The sequence below is a fragment of the Lupinus angustifolius genome, chromosome LG10 (genome assembly GCF_001865875.1).
Source record: "Lupinus angustifolius cultivar Tanjil chromosome LG10, LupAngTanjil_v1.0, whole genome shotgun sequence".
In the NCBI taxonomy this organism is placed as follows: Eukaryota; Viridiplantae; Streptophyta; class Magnoliopsida; order Fabales; family Fabaceae; genus Lupinus; species Lupinus angustifolius.
This window is the reverse complement of record NC_032018.1, coordinates 9,365,033-9,379,323: the sequence shown is the minus strand read 5'-3', so window position 1 is coordinate 9,379,323 and position 14,291 is coordinate 9,365,033. Positions and strand designations below refer to the sequence as shown.

At 33.3% G+C, this 14,291-nt stretch overlaps 1 protein-coding gene across 3 annotated transcripts; it reads right to left on the bottom strand.

Annotated features, from left to right (window-relative positions):
• LOC109358597 (casein kinase 1-like protein HD16) lies at window positions 5,994–13,092 on the bottom strand. Of its 3 annotated transcripts, none has more exons than XM_019602918.1 (17): window positions 12,734–13,091; window positions 11,594–12,073; window positions 11,169–11,294; window positions 10,982–11,055; window positions 10,802–10,871; window positions 10,668–10,723; window positions 10,486–10,557; window positions 10,290–10,384; window positions 10,094–10,160; window positions 9,888–10,017; window positions 9,577–9,795; window positions 9,356–9,486; window positions 8,362–8,536; window positions 8,163–8,253; window positions 7,389–7,546; window positions 7,074–7,262; window positions 5,994–6,509 (listed from the first exon to the last, which is right to left on the bottom strand). In XM_019602918.1, the coding sequence occupies exons 2-17, from the start codon at window positions 12,014–12,016 to the stop codon at window positions 6,450–6,452; spliced, it is 2,136 nt and encodes a 711-aa protein (XP_019458463.1). In that variant the 5' UTR covers window positions 12,017–12,073; window positions 12,734–13,091; the 3' UTR covers window positions 5,994–6,449. The 3 variants fall into 3 exon arrangements, with proteins under 3 accessions (XP_019458463.1, XP_019458464.1, XP_019458465.1); XM_019602919.1 differs by having other exon boundaries at window positions 12,807–13,091; XM_019602920.1 differs by lacking the exon at window positions 5,994–6,509 and adding an exon at window positions 6,936–6,968 and having other exon boundaries at window positions 7,038–7,262; window positions 12,734–13,092.

Here is a 14,291-nt window from a genome sequence, read left to right as displayed (position 1 = left end):
CTACTCCGACAATCCTAGTACAAAAGAACAATCATACTTCACCATAAGGAGTATACCCATAGCACACACCTTGCGTCAATGCTAACTAATGTCTGTGTCATACCTTGCATCCAATATAATGCCCATGTCACACCCGTACATCTCTACCAATGCTCGTGTTACAACTTGCATCAAAGTCAATGTCCATGTTACACTTTATATCAAAGTCAGTCAACGCCTATGTGCTTTGGTGGATATGCTAACAATTAATATCCTTCACTATGACGTCCCAGACACGCCATTAGGATGTTCCACTTCTCATCTTAAATGAGAACATTTTTTCAACATCTAGAGAGATATTGTCAGCACTTGTCTCTAGGTCAAACTCCACACATGAGTCTTTATCTCCACCTTGATCCTAAACCAATACATGAACTTCTAGAGTTCTGGATCAACATATATCACCCCACCACAATTTTGCCATGTTTTCTTCTCCTTCAACTCATCTACTCTATCTTTGCCAGTAGTTGTGACACACCTTGTATAACCATCACACCTTCACCATCTTTACCCATCATCTGACGCTTGAGTTAAGAGCCATATATCAATTGGCTTTGATACCAATTGTTGGTGCAGCAGAAACAATCGTTGCACAACATTGGCCACAAGCAATCAAATAAAGGACATAAGAATAAATAGAAGAGAAGAAACAAGAGAATTTGTTAACGGTGTTTGGCCAATTTTGTCTACGTCCCCGTGAGCATAGAGCGGCTACCAAGATATTATTAGAGAATAAGGATTACAAACCCTAGTACACTCATGGGCCCAACTGCCAATAGGGTGTTTTTATTTGATGCTTATATCTGGTGCATGTTATAACACAGGACTTGAGTCCAATATATTACATTGGTTACTCTACTATATTTCAATACTAGACAATATGAGACAAATACAATAACATATTTCAAGCATCCCCAACAATCTCCACCTTGATTGAGATAGACGAATATCTCGCTCCTTATAAAATCTACATATGAATCTCCACCTTAGCGAATATATTACTCTACCTTGCTCAATGTTTAATTCTCTTTAACTGCTTTCCTATAGCAAAGACCTTCTGAGTATCCTTGACGATGTTACCAAGAGCCTACCTCTCCAAACTTATAGTGCAGCTTCCCGTACCGCCATCAAATGGAACACGCCGCCTAGCCACCTATTGCTAGGAAGTCTTACGATATATTGGAACATCTATACAAAATTTTACCAACAATCGTCTTCTTCAATACTCAGTCAAACTGAACCTTGGAGCTTCCTTGGAAAGCCTCAACCGCTACCACTATTGTCTACTCTGACAATCCTAGTTCAAAAGAACTATTGTACTCCATCATAAGGAGTATACCCACATCACACACCTTGCGTCAATGCTAAATAATGTATGTGTCACATTCTTGCATCCAAGCTAATGCCCATGTCACACCTCTGCATCTCTACCAATGTTCGTGTTACAACTTGCATCAATGTTAATGCCAATGTTACACCCTACATAAAAGTCAGTCAACGCCTCTATGCTTTTGTGGATCTGCTAACAATTAATATCTTTCACTATAACGTCTCAGACACGCCATTAGGATATTCCACTTCTCATCTCAAATGTGAACATTCTTCAACATCTAGAGAGATATTGTCAGCACATGCCTCTAAGTCAAACTCAACGCATTAGTCCTTATCTCCACCTTGATCCTAATCCAGTACATGAATTTCTGGGATTCTGGATCAACATATATCGCCCACACCACAGTTCTGCCATGTTTTTTCTCTTTCAACTCATCTACTCTATCTTTATCAATACCTTTAACGCACTTTGTCTAATCATCACGCCTTCACCTTCTTTAGCCACTATCTAATGTATGGGTTAAGAGCCATCTACCAATTGGCTCTGATACTAATTGTTAGTGAAACGAAAGCGATCCTTGCACATCGTTGGCCACAAGCAATCAAATAAAGGCACAGAATAAATAGAAGATAAGAAACAAGAGAATTTGGTAACGAGGTTTAGTCAATTATGCCTAAGTCCCCAAAAGCGCTGAGCGACTACCAAGATATTATTAGAGAATAAGGATTACAATCCCTAGCACACCTATGAGCCCATCTACCCATGGGGTGTTTCTATTTTATGCTTATATCTGATGCACATTATAACAAGGGACTTGAGTCTAATATATAACATTGATACTCTACTCTATTCTAATACTAAGCAATGTGAGAATTCATATAATAATATATTTCAAATATTCCCAACATTAATATTTTTTTATTTTCTTTCTTAATTTATATTTTATTTTTCATAAACAATCATCTTCTTCTCTTCTCTCACCAAAGACAAGTATTTCTCATATTATCTCCTTCATTTTCAATATCACAAAGAGTATTCCCTCAAAAAATTGTGGTTATCTTTCTCTTTGTCATTACCTCTCAAGTTGTAATGAATGAATTGAATATGAATAAGGAATGAATGAAGATTTTGAGATGAACAAATATGAATGATATTCATTCATCACTTCATAAATATTTTATGTCATTGACTGAAAATGAAAGAATATAGAGCTTTACGGACAGACTGTGATTAAGGGTTTTATTTTTTGTGTCCGCCTAACAATCTCAACAAAGGACTTCGGTCATTACATTCCAAGAACCCCATACTTACGCTTCTTTGAAGGTTGTGATTCTTGGATGGGTTTTTCTTTGAAGGGATTAGATTGATTATGAGGGGAGCGTGAGAATGGGTTTTTGAGAGAATAGATTAGGTGTGTTATCAGGAGATGCTAGGTTTCGCTTCAAAATTGAAAGATGCGCTCAATCTATTGCTTATTGCTCCAACTTAGGAGTGTGAGGCTCGTTGAGCCTTTTTTGGAGGTTGCTATGCTAGTTGTAGCGCTAGCGCTTTACTAATATAATATCAAGTAAAATTGACTTTATACTGATCTTAAAAATCTAAACTCTCTTTACTGAGTGAGACTCTTCCCAGATCTAGAGAATCTCAAACCCGAGCCTTGTAACAATTTTATGATTGAATTAATAAAATTACGTTCTTTTTGATTCATCACTATTACATTCTTTTCTTATTCTCATCTAACCCTTCATTCTCTCTTTGTTTTGCATTCTTATTTTATTTTTAATAAAGAAAATAAGCCCAAAATACCAAAGCAAATAAAAGAGAATAATAAGAATATAATCTATGTTGCCTTTTGAAGGCATAAAGGGATTCATTAATCGTTTTCGTATTGGATTGGGATGGGACTATCCATAGAAGAATTCTCTTCTTTCATTTCACTAATCCTTTCTTTCAACTTTAAAGGCTTAGTTTGTAATTGAAGGAAGGTCTCATATCCCAAGATCTATAATTACCGAGGCGAAAACAACTCTCTTGGAAGTAAGTTTCTCGCCATCTTAGTAATATTGAAAATGAAGGAGAGGGTATGGGAAACGTTTCTAGTGGAAGAAGAGAAGAAGATCAATGTTAATGAAAATGAGAAAAAAATAAAAATAAAAAATAAAGTGAGGAGATACATGTCATTGTCTAATTGATTTAAGGATGGAAAGTTATCTCCTCACAAGAGGAGGTATTTTATTCCCATAATTAAAATATGACCGGAATATAATTGGATCTATGACAAATCATGTAGATGGAAATAAGTTAGTTAGATGAAATTTGTTGTCTTATATATAAATATTCCACCCCCATGGTAGAATGAGACTACCAAATGTAGAACCATAATCAAATGAATGTATGTACAATAGTAATTAATCTCGTTTGCTTAGTAAGATTGTTCTGTGATCGAGAAACCAAAAGTGAAACTAAACAAGAGCAACACATTCCATACCTTCTATTCGAATTTGCTTAATAAAGAATTAGTAGTATATGAATTCTTGCGGATATTCTTGTTTGATAAAATTTATGCTTCAATTATATCGTACATCAAAAATGATTTGTAATTATTTTGCTTTGAAGAAAAACATTACATATACGCCAATGCTTCAACTGAAAGATTGAGTAAAATTATGACAACTATTAAATTGGAGGTAATATAGAAGTTACCCTAAATTTTTTTTACTTATTTGAGTAATAAACATTATATTTTCTAGTAAACTTTATCATCATAGTATCATACTATAGTTGCGTTATACTAATAAATGCAATTTATGCATCATTATATGCCTAAAAATGATATAGTTACAATATACTAATAAACTGCAATTCATCGTACTATAGTTGCAATATTAATGATAGTCAACATGCAATTCAACATGACTACAGTGTGTTACAAGTGTGTTACATAATTAAGAGTTATATGATCAACATGATTGTTTAAGTGAACTTCGAATACCTAAGCATGAATCTTGGATTGAATCCTTGAATTTATGTGCATACTAGTGTGATAACAAGATGGGATCTGGTGATTCGATCGGTTAGATTGTTGACCGTGATCAGACTTGAAAACGACTATAAATATGGAGTTGAACTGTTTTAAATTAGAGAAATTTCAGTCAGAATGCATTAAACTCAGTTAAACTGGAATAACCTGGGAAATGAATTAGACGGTTCACTTGAAATTTTAAAAAATAGAACACTAATCTAATGTTTTTTTTTATTTCCGTCCAAAAAAAATATGAAGATATATTAATTTATATAAAAATTTGTTTTTATAAATAATTATATATTATACATAAAAAGGATTAATTAAATGTGAAATTATTCGATCTGACTGGACGATTTAACTGTTTAAACCGGTTAAAACTAATACGGAATCTCTTACAGTTTGACGTTCTGCTCGGATTTCACAATATTGATTGAAAGGACCTTGCTTAAACAGTTGACTTAATCTTTTTTTTTATTACAAAAAATATTCACTCATCCTTTCGGGTAAAGAATTAATCTCTTTCGGGGGTGTAACCGCTCATCCTAACAAGCATCGCTTAGGAATCGAATATTTGACATTTTGATCATCCTAAGGATCTAACGATGCCTTACACTACTAGACCAATACATTATTGGTGAATTAATCTATCGTTAATTGGGCTAATGGATATTCTAAGCAACAACAAAAATAAACTTAATAGTCACATTAAGGAAGTCACCAAAAATAAGTTTTATAGAAAATATACAGATTATTTCTCAGTATTGAGTACGACATTTTTTACTATAAATTTATTTCTTTTAGCATGAATCTTGGATTAAATCCTTGAATTTAAGCTCATACTGTTGAAAATGATCCTCACTTACACGTCTAACCGCCACATTCAATGTTTCCCATAAAAGTGTCTCTCATTAATTGGGTCAAACGATATTCTAAGAAACAAAAATTAAAATTAATAGTCACATTAAGGAAATTACCAAAAATAAGTTTGAGAAAAAATATATACAAAAGAAGAGTTTTATACATTATTACTATCATTATTCATATTTAATCAACTCTTCAAAAAATACAAATGAATAATATATCAACTAAATATAAATTTTTTATTGTTATTGAATAAATATTACACCCAGTAAGTTTTGTAGAAAACATCAGCAAAATTTTCACAGTATTGAGTAGGGATTTTTTCAATATAAATTTACTTGTTTTTTTTTTCATTAACCAATGTCTCTAACAATTTCCAAGTAGACAGTAATTCTATTCGACTCCAACAAAACTACTTCCATTTAAGGAAAATCTTAAATATCAAATAGCTGTCTCATGTTATTTATTACTACAATCAGTGATATATAGGACTTCTACTCGATCATTCACTTCTAAGATAGTGGGTAGGTGAAATGATTTTTTTATTTCAATATTCTTATTCTATTAAAACTACGCTTCAAACCATGGCTCCACTCAACCATAATCATCATTACTAGTACAATGACATGGTCAAAAGAGATGAATAACCAACCATTCAAGGACACTTTCTGACACAAATAGTTGAGACATAATTACAATGCTACACACATTGACTACTCAAACAAAACGAGCATGCAATACTAGGTGACCCCAATTGATTATATAATGTCGAAAATAGTTCAAGGCAGCTATGAATTGGTCTTAAAATATAGAAGTCATTATACATTAGAATTAGTTGATTAAGTTTATGATGTTTCTGTTGGTAAACATTTATATCATTACATACAAAATCACAAATGGTTTTAGGCACAACCATGAGAGCCAAAATAAACAGCCCTTACATTCTATGTTTGAACAAATCGTTGCTCCCATTGGCTCATGTTGGTTGAAACATGCATTCACAGCATAGCTAGCTTCTGTTTCTCCTTTACTTTTTACCCTCTTTTCTTCTAGTTATAACCAGAACTTTATGAGAGGTTTTTTCTTTGAAGTAACTGGTTATGGGGGCAAAAGCAAACCTACCCATTTAAACTTAATGATCATAGAAACCTTCTCATTCTTCAAGAAAGTTGAAAGTGTTCAGGCCAGAAACTAGCAAACGGTTCGACCATAACATATTGAGGCAATATATAGATTCTTAGACCATTTTTCCTGCAAAACCATCAAGTTAGATATTAATATCTTGTGAAGAAAACTCGAGAAAAAAGACTACCTTTTGGGAGTAGGCTTTTCTCTACACCATTAGAATATAGAAATCAGGTCAAAGTCTTCTATTTTTAAAAATGTAAATCTGTAAGACCGTGTAACTTCATGTCAATTGTCAACATTCAAATAATTTTGTGGTGAGATCAATGAAAACTAAGACTTTAAAATAGGTGTAGCACACCACAGATAATGGTCATGATTATTACTATTACTACTATTACCTTTCCTTTTTGGCTATGCAGACAGACGGGATTTGAAAATATAGTAATTCTAGATTTTTTTTTTCTTTTAGAATTTCTTTTCTCAACCAGAAGCAATCAGTAATGTAGAATTATCAATTAATTCTCTGATAAAGTTAACAAATAACCAAACAAAAAGGGATTCACATTAACACCAACAGGCATGCAAAAACTGCATAAATGCCAACCTAATAGGAATAACAAAAAGGGATTCATGTTGACACCAACCGGCATGATATATCAATAGGTATAACACAAGAAATGCAAGTACCTTTACATGAGTGCTAGGGAAGGCAGATGTGCGCAAAGTCTCTTGAGTTTCATCAAGTAATTTACGTTTTGGGATGCTCAGTATGAAGGCTGCCTGATCACTAGTAGCAGCCATAGATGTAATCCGGTAACCACTCTCCCATCGTCGATGGATTCCTTCACTTGGATACAAAAAGTCTAGCTCCACAACCTTACAATAATAACAACAACTAAGCCTTAGTTCCACTAGGTGCCATGAAAGTGAAAAGCTTATATATTAATAAGGATGGTTAAAATAATGCATACATAACAAATCAAAGCAAAAGGATCCAGATACCTGATCCGAATACCCAGCATTCCTGGACATAACAACACCCCATCGATTGCCAGCAGTTGTCATGGAGGTAACATGGAATCCTTCTTTCCACTTCTTGTTTATCCATTTGAAAGGAAATGATTCACTGACTTTGTATGATTGCTGTGTGTAAGGAGTTCCTACAAAGCAAGGATTCAACAATGAGATAACAAACAGCAAGCCATCTATATTTCGAAAAGTAACAGTTGATGTTTTTTCCCATCCCAAAAGTTAAACAAGGTAAAAGAACCGCAACTTTTTTTAAGTTTCTTCTTAAAGAGCTATTTCATATAGGTTGATGTCAAGAGTGACCACTTGTAAGTCTCAGAACTGCTATTCACAGGTCTATATAGCATTAATAGGTGGTAGTACAATCCCATATCAAGAATTACTGACCCAAAAAAAGGAAAAAATATCTAACAGGGAAAGAATCAATTTAAGCCTGCAACAATGCTTCAGAAATCCAAAGAAACATGTTTAAGGTGATATTTAAACCAGTTTACAAATACTGAGACTTTCAGCGCTAGGAAATAACAAGAAAGGGTAAAAAGCAAAGACATAAAACTTATATAAATCAGGAAAGCGCACCATGATAGGTAAAATGGTAAGGTCCTATGATCAAGTAAAGCCCTTTCTAAATAAACTAAAAACAAATAAATATTAATAAATAGTATATAAAAGTGAAACAGAAAATTGAAGGTGCAGACTAGATTATAAAACTATGACTAAATGCTAAAAAAAGTTTAACAGTTAAACCTTTGGACATGACAACCAAGGAACTCCCATTAACTGCACCAGCTATTGAACTGATATAGAAATTTTTCTCCCATTGCTCCATAATCCAATCCTGATTGTAAATCAAAATATCAGCACCCATACATCATTTATTTCACACATATATTTGCTCAACTGGAAATGAAAAAAATATATAAATCAGAAAAGAAGGAAAAACTACCTTATGCAGGAAAGCTGCTGACAACTCATAAACCTGGGAAGAAAAACCTGTTCCTGCATCCATGATTAGAGCCCACAGATTTCCTGAAGAGGCCACACAGCTTATATACAACCCATCCTCAATACCCTTGTCTACATGCTGTCGCAACCTAGTATCAGCTACATTATAGTGATATCTGCAATAACAAAAAACATGTTATTTGAGACCAAGCAAAATAAGCACTTTTTTCTAAATAAATAGGCTAATGCATATAGTGGACAATCAATCTATATACATGCTCCTTTTAAATCAACTCCCGCACCATGCACTGGTAATTATAAACCATAACTGCCTTGTTTAAAACTATTTTTAAATGAGCATTTTTACCAAGCAGCAAGTAATTTGAGATAGATGGATCAAATCTATTAATCCATAACCAGGTTCATAAATTTACCAAATTTGAAAATAAATACAACTCATTTTAATTGACATAAAAATTGTAGTACTGCAAGTGGAATCATATTTGTGAATATGAAATACTGGGGAAAAACCTTTTGAAGCTATCACGTATTAAATTTCTTTCCTATCTGCTTTAGCCCAAAAAAATATAGCATTTCCTAAGTGTGTGAATTAGACTTGAGCCTTGCTGTGGCAAATGATAGTTCAGTATGTCCTTGTATAATTCTCCCTTTTATTTGCTTTTCGTTAATGGGGATGTGGCATTGGCCCAGTACGAAATACCACTTCCATTCATTATCAGTTAAAACTGGATAGCTAATTAGACTGACAAAGGAACTTGGAGCTGTTACATGTATCAGCATTTGGGAGAGGCCTGCACCCAATTGTTATGAATGCCAGGAATCCCAAAGATTAAACAAATAAAACAACTCAATCAAGCAACAAAACACACCCGATCCACAATTAGAGAGAAAATTTCAAGTTCTCACACATAATGTGCAGTGGACATTCATTAGTAACAACACACTAGATAGAGGATCATGTATTAATTAATTACCTCTGCTTCATGGGACGACGTGCATTATACACTGATATCCACTGCATAGCAGGACTCCCTAATCGGACTTTCTTCTTAGGCTGTTCATCTTCTTCCAGGTTAATAAGCATCCTTCCCCGCTTTTGACCAACCTATTAATACAAAGGGTTCAAGCACTAAGATACACAACACAATCAATAAAAAACCAAAAATTTAACACCCGACAAAAACATTAAGACAACCTTTAAAGCTCCATCAATTCTGATTGGTCTCAATGGAGTGCATGGTTCAATCAAGCTATCAAAAAGTGAAATAAGCTTTGAATAATTTGGCTCCTCATCAAATCTCATGTTGGTAACAGCTTCAAGGAACTGCTTAAATGGGGCAGGACAAAAGCAGCACATCAACTCTGCTGAAGTGCCCATCTTCTTCTTACAAACAAGAAAACTTTTATTGTCACCCTGTAGGTTCAGGAAAAAATAAAAATAAAATATATCAGATATCAAATGAAAACTCTATGGAGTAAAAATAATAGTGATACTTCAAAACAGACCTGATAACCCTGCCAGGGTAATCTCCCTTTTATTAGAAATATTAAAGTGTACGCCAGTGACTCAAGATCATCCCTTCGACTTCCAGTCCTACCTAAATGTGCATGTACACTGGCATACCTTATTGTTCCTCTGCAGGAAAAGGAGTACTATGAACATGCATAACAAAAGATAGTCACATAAAATTAAAGTCACAACATTCACAAACCTGAATATATCAGGTCTCTGATCATAGTCAACATGTTGACCAGATGACGCATCCTTCCATCTGGAAGCTGAAGATACAAGGTATGGGCTTTAATGTGTTATGCAAAATGTTATACCATAACTAAAACCTAGCACTGAGAAAGAAAGCTTAACACACACAAAAAAAAAGCAAAGGAAGCTGGTTAAGGACAGCATACCCAAACCAAGATCAATAAGATATAACTTCTTATCATCAGCTGTTCCAGGTTGACCAAGCAAAAAGTTTTCTGGTTTGACATCTCCATGCACAAACCTAAATCAATGATATGATATTCATTTACAAAACTATTAATGACAATATTAAATGGTAATGTTAAAGTTGACAGGACTGGAGAAACTATGAATAGGATTTACCCTTTCAAATGGAGCTTCTCAAGGATTGATATTGCCTCCACTGCAATGCAAGCAACCATATTTGGAGACATCCTGTCAAGATACTAAAAAAAGTTAATGAAGGAAAAGTGGGAAGGATTTAAAGGAATTGCAATGATTCAAAGTAACCTATATGATAACGAGAGGGATAGTCCAAATCTTACGATTGGCCAAGAGAATTCCATACATCCCAGAGACTGGGCCCAAGGATGTCCATGACCTGAAATATTTTTTTCCTTTAGACAACAAACACCAAGCCAACATATGCCGGTATGTGTAACTTCAAACTATATCTCACCAGAATGTAGAAATCTCCTTGTCGACCCTTGTAATGAACCCCGGGAATTCCATAGCAGCCATTCAGAGTACTATCAATGCCAAAACAAAAAGGAAAGTGAGATAATAATATTACAAAACATACAGCTTGACAATTGTATTCTAGATATGCCTGTTTAGACACAAAGGACAGATTACTTACTTGTACACTTGCCACTCATAAGGAGGGCCATAATTGCATCCTTTACTGTTTCTGTGCTCAAGCTTGAGTGCAACCTGTAAACAAGGTTGAAACAAGGAAAACTGTCAAAGTATCGTCCAACATACCATCATTAATATTTCATTAAATTCTTAAAGAGTAACTGAAGTACGGAACTCCTGCGTAATACCTCGATTGCATCAGGGCCTGTTCGATCAGAGCCCCCGCTAATCCTTCTGCCAACATAAACTTGGCCGAAGCCACCCTTGCCCAATTTCCTTTCAATCTTATATACAGGTGAGCCACCAACTTGCACCTGCATCAACCAGAGAGTAACTACATTAAGGTCCAACTTACATATTAACTAATGAGCCAAGGCTTGATAAATATTATGTTTATTATGGAAAACCAAAATATCAAAACCATCTAAATTGATTCAACTCATTAAAACAGAAACAGAAAGATGGGATTAAATCCATTTAATATGACTATCACTCGAAGCCAATAATATAGTTACCTAACATAGCTCCTTCACATCATAAAAACCAAGTTGCAGCAATATTTTGGAAAAGCAATAATGCAAATCAAGAGAAGTAACAAGCAACATGGAAATACCCTATCAGGGACAGGTGTTGTGCTTGCTTCCTCTTCAGCTGCCACCGCCTTGTCTCCACTCCCACCCTCCATCACAATATTATTATTGGCTACTACCTCTACGTTATTGTTAACAGGTTCCGGAGCCCCTAAAGCAACAGGTTCTGGAAGGACGTCACAAGGTTCGGGATCGAGATCAACCACTCTTGCTCCACGGCCTCTACCAGCTGCAGTTCGCCTTGGGGGTACAACTGGTGAAGGCCCTTTGCCTACAGCTGTCGCATTACCACCTCTCCCTCTTCCTCTTCCACTTCCACCTCTCCTCCTAGTTCTGTTCTGGGCAGGAGGTTGCACCCAATTCTCTCCTTGATCAACGGGTAGTGGACCAGGCTGAAGATCACCAAGCCGTTTCGACCTTCTAGCTCCACTTCTCAACTCTGGCATCCTCTCCCCATTCAAATCATAGCCCACTTTAGTCACCCTAGAAACAGCAAACAACCTTTGCAATGGAAGATTCAAAGCAAGTGAGAAAATGAGTTCAAAGCATTCACTGAGAAAACTTCAGCAACAAGAACATACCTCCAAAATGAACTCCAAAATATCTATCTATATTTTATCTACATATCAAATTATAAGGAAAGTAGTGTGCTGAAAAGGTAATAGATGCCATGAAAAAAATTCTACTTTGAGCAAAACATACACTCCACATTCCACAATTAAACAAAAACCACAAAATGTTCCGAAAAGCATACAATAAAATCGTTACTTCACTTTCTGCATTGCACATTTAACAAACACTCCTATATCATCCTTTATCAGTCAATAGTTTAAACCAGTTTTTTCTTCATAAAATAAAAATTAAATAAGCAAGTTCTTAGCCATATCCTTCAAGAACAACAAATTCATCAAATTCAAACCTTAAAATTTCACTGATTCTTCAACTAAAAAAATCATTTTTTTTTTCTGAAAGCAAATTGAACAGTCCACAAAAAAAAACCAATCTTCAAACCGATCATAAAAAACCATATACAAATTCAAACTTTACCAAAAAAATCATACAAAATAAACAATCAATCACGCTGAAAAGTATAAACAACAAACGATTGACGAAAAAAATAAAACAAAAAACAGATAATCCAACCGCTAAAAATAGAAACTCACAGATCGATGTTGTGATCTTCAAAAAGAGAAGGATCCAGAAGCGATTGAAGAACAAAACGAAAAAGAGAGTTATCGAACTCAGATCGTTGAGGAAAACAGTGAGAGAAAGAAAAACGCGAGAAATGCAGAATGAGAGAGAAAGTGAGAAAAGTTAAAAGCTATAACAAAAGCGTAACCGTCATAGTTTAGGGTTAGAAGAAGAAAATGATAATGACGAAGAAGAAGAAGAGAAGTTAAAGTTCATTAGGTGAAAGTAGAAGATAGGGCGTTTGTTTTATTTTGTGTGTAAGAAGAAACAGAGAAGAATGCGGTAATGGTGAAGTTTATTGTTGGTGTTGGTTTTGAATCGATTTTTATTTGAAGAATATGTGTGGAGTGAGTGGATGATAGAGAAATAAAAAAATATAGTACCTTTTTGTTTTCGTGTCTAGTACCCATGCAAATGTGGCTTCCTTATAACCAAAAGGATTTTTTGGACAATAATTTATATATATTTGTTCAATTTATTGTAAAAACTTATTTATATTCTTTTTTAAGAATTGATGATGATAGAACATAAATTATAATATAATAATAATATATAAAACTCATACACCGTTAATATATACATTTTTTCTAATATTTGTTTTGTCCAATCAAGTATAAATATATATTATTTATTATGTAATTCTTATGTATTTATATATATGTATGTCATTATTATGTATTTATATATATGTAAGTTATATATGTCATTATTCTGTGAACTAGTCTTATTTTATTTTTTATATAATATAAAATATTTTTTTACTATGTTTTATTTTATGTTTCCATTAAATAAATATGTAAACGTAGTATTAACAGTAAAAAATTCAAATTAAGACATTTTACTTTTTACTTACATTTTCTAAAACAGTTTCCCCTTTTTATTATAATAATAGATTCAGATTTTTAAGGTTACAAATTTAAATTAAGATATTTTACTTTTTACAGAGATTTTTTAAAAATAATTTCCCTTTTTTTAATCTGAGTTCAAAGTTTGGAGTTTAAGATTTGAATTCGTATTCCTTATTAGTTATTTCTTTCTGTGTTTCTGATGTAGCAAAAGAACTCAATCATAGCACAAAGGATTAAAGAAAATTTTACATTTATTATTACTCTTTTTTTATTTAAAAATCTGGGTTATAAATTTTGGGATAAAAAAGGTCATATGAGAATTTGAGATAAATAAATTTTTTATGGTAAAAGAAAAATGATTAGGATTAAGAATATAATATTTATGTAATTTCAGTGTAAAGTTTATATAAAATTAGTATATAATTCAACATTCATTTTGTACTAATTACTTAATAATGATAAAATTTAAATTTTGAATGAAGGATATAATAACAGTATAAAAAACTTCTAAATATCAGTGTATATATATTTTTCTATAAGATTAATTCTATAAAAGGAGTTTGTATATCAATAATTTTTTGTAAATAAGAACATGTAAATGGCAACAATAATAACAAAGCCTCAAAATCAAGATAATTTATAGTTGAGTAAATTTGAGTGAGATTGAGTGAAATTATATAAA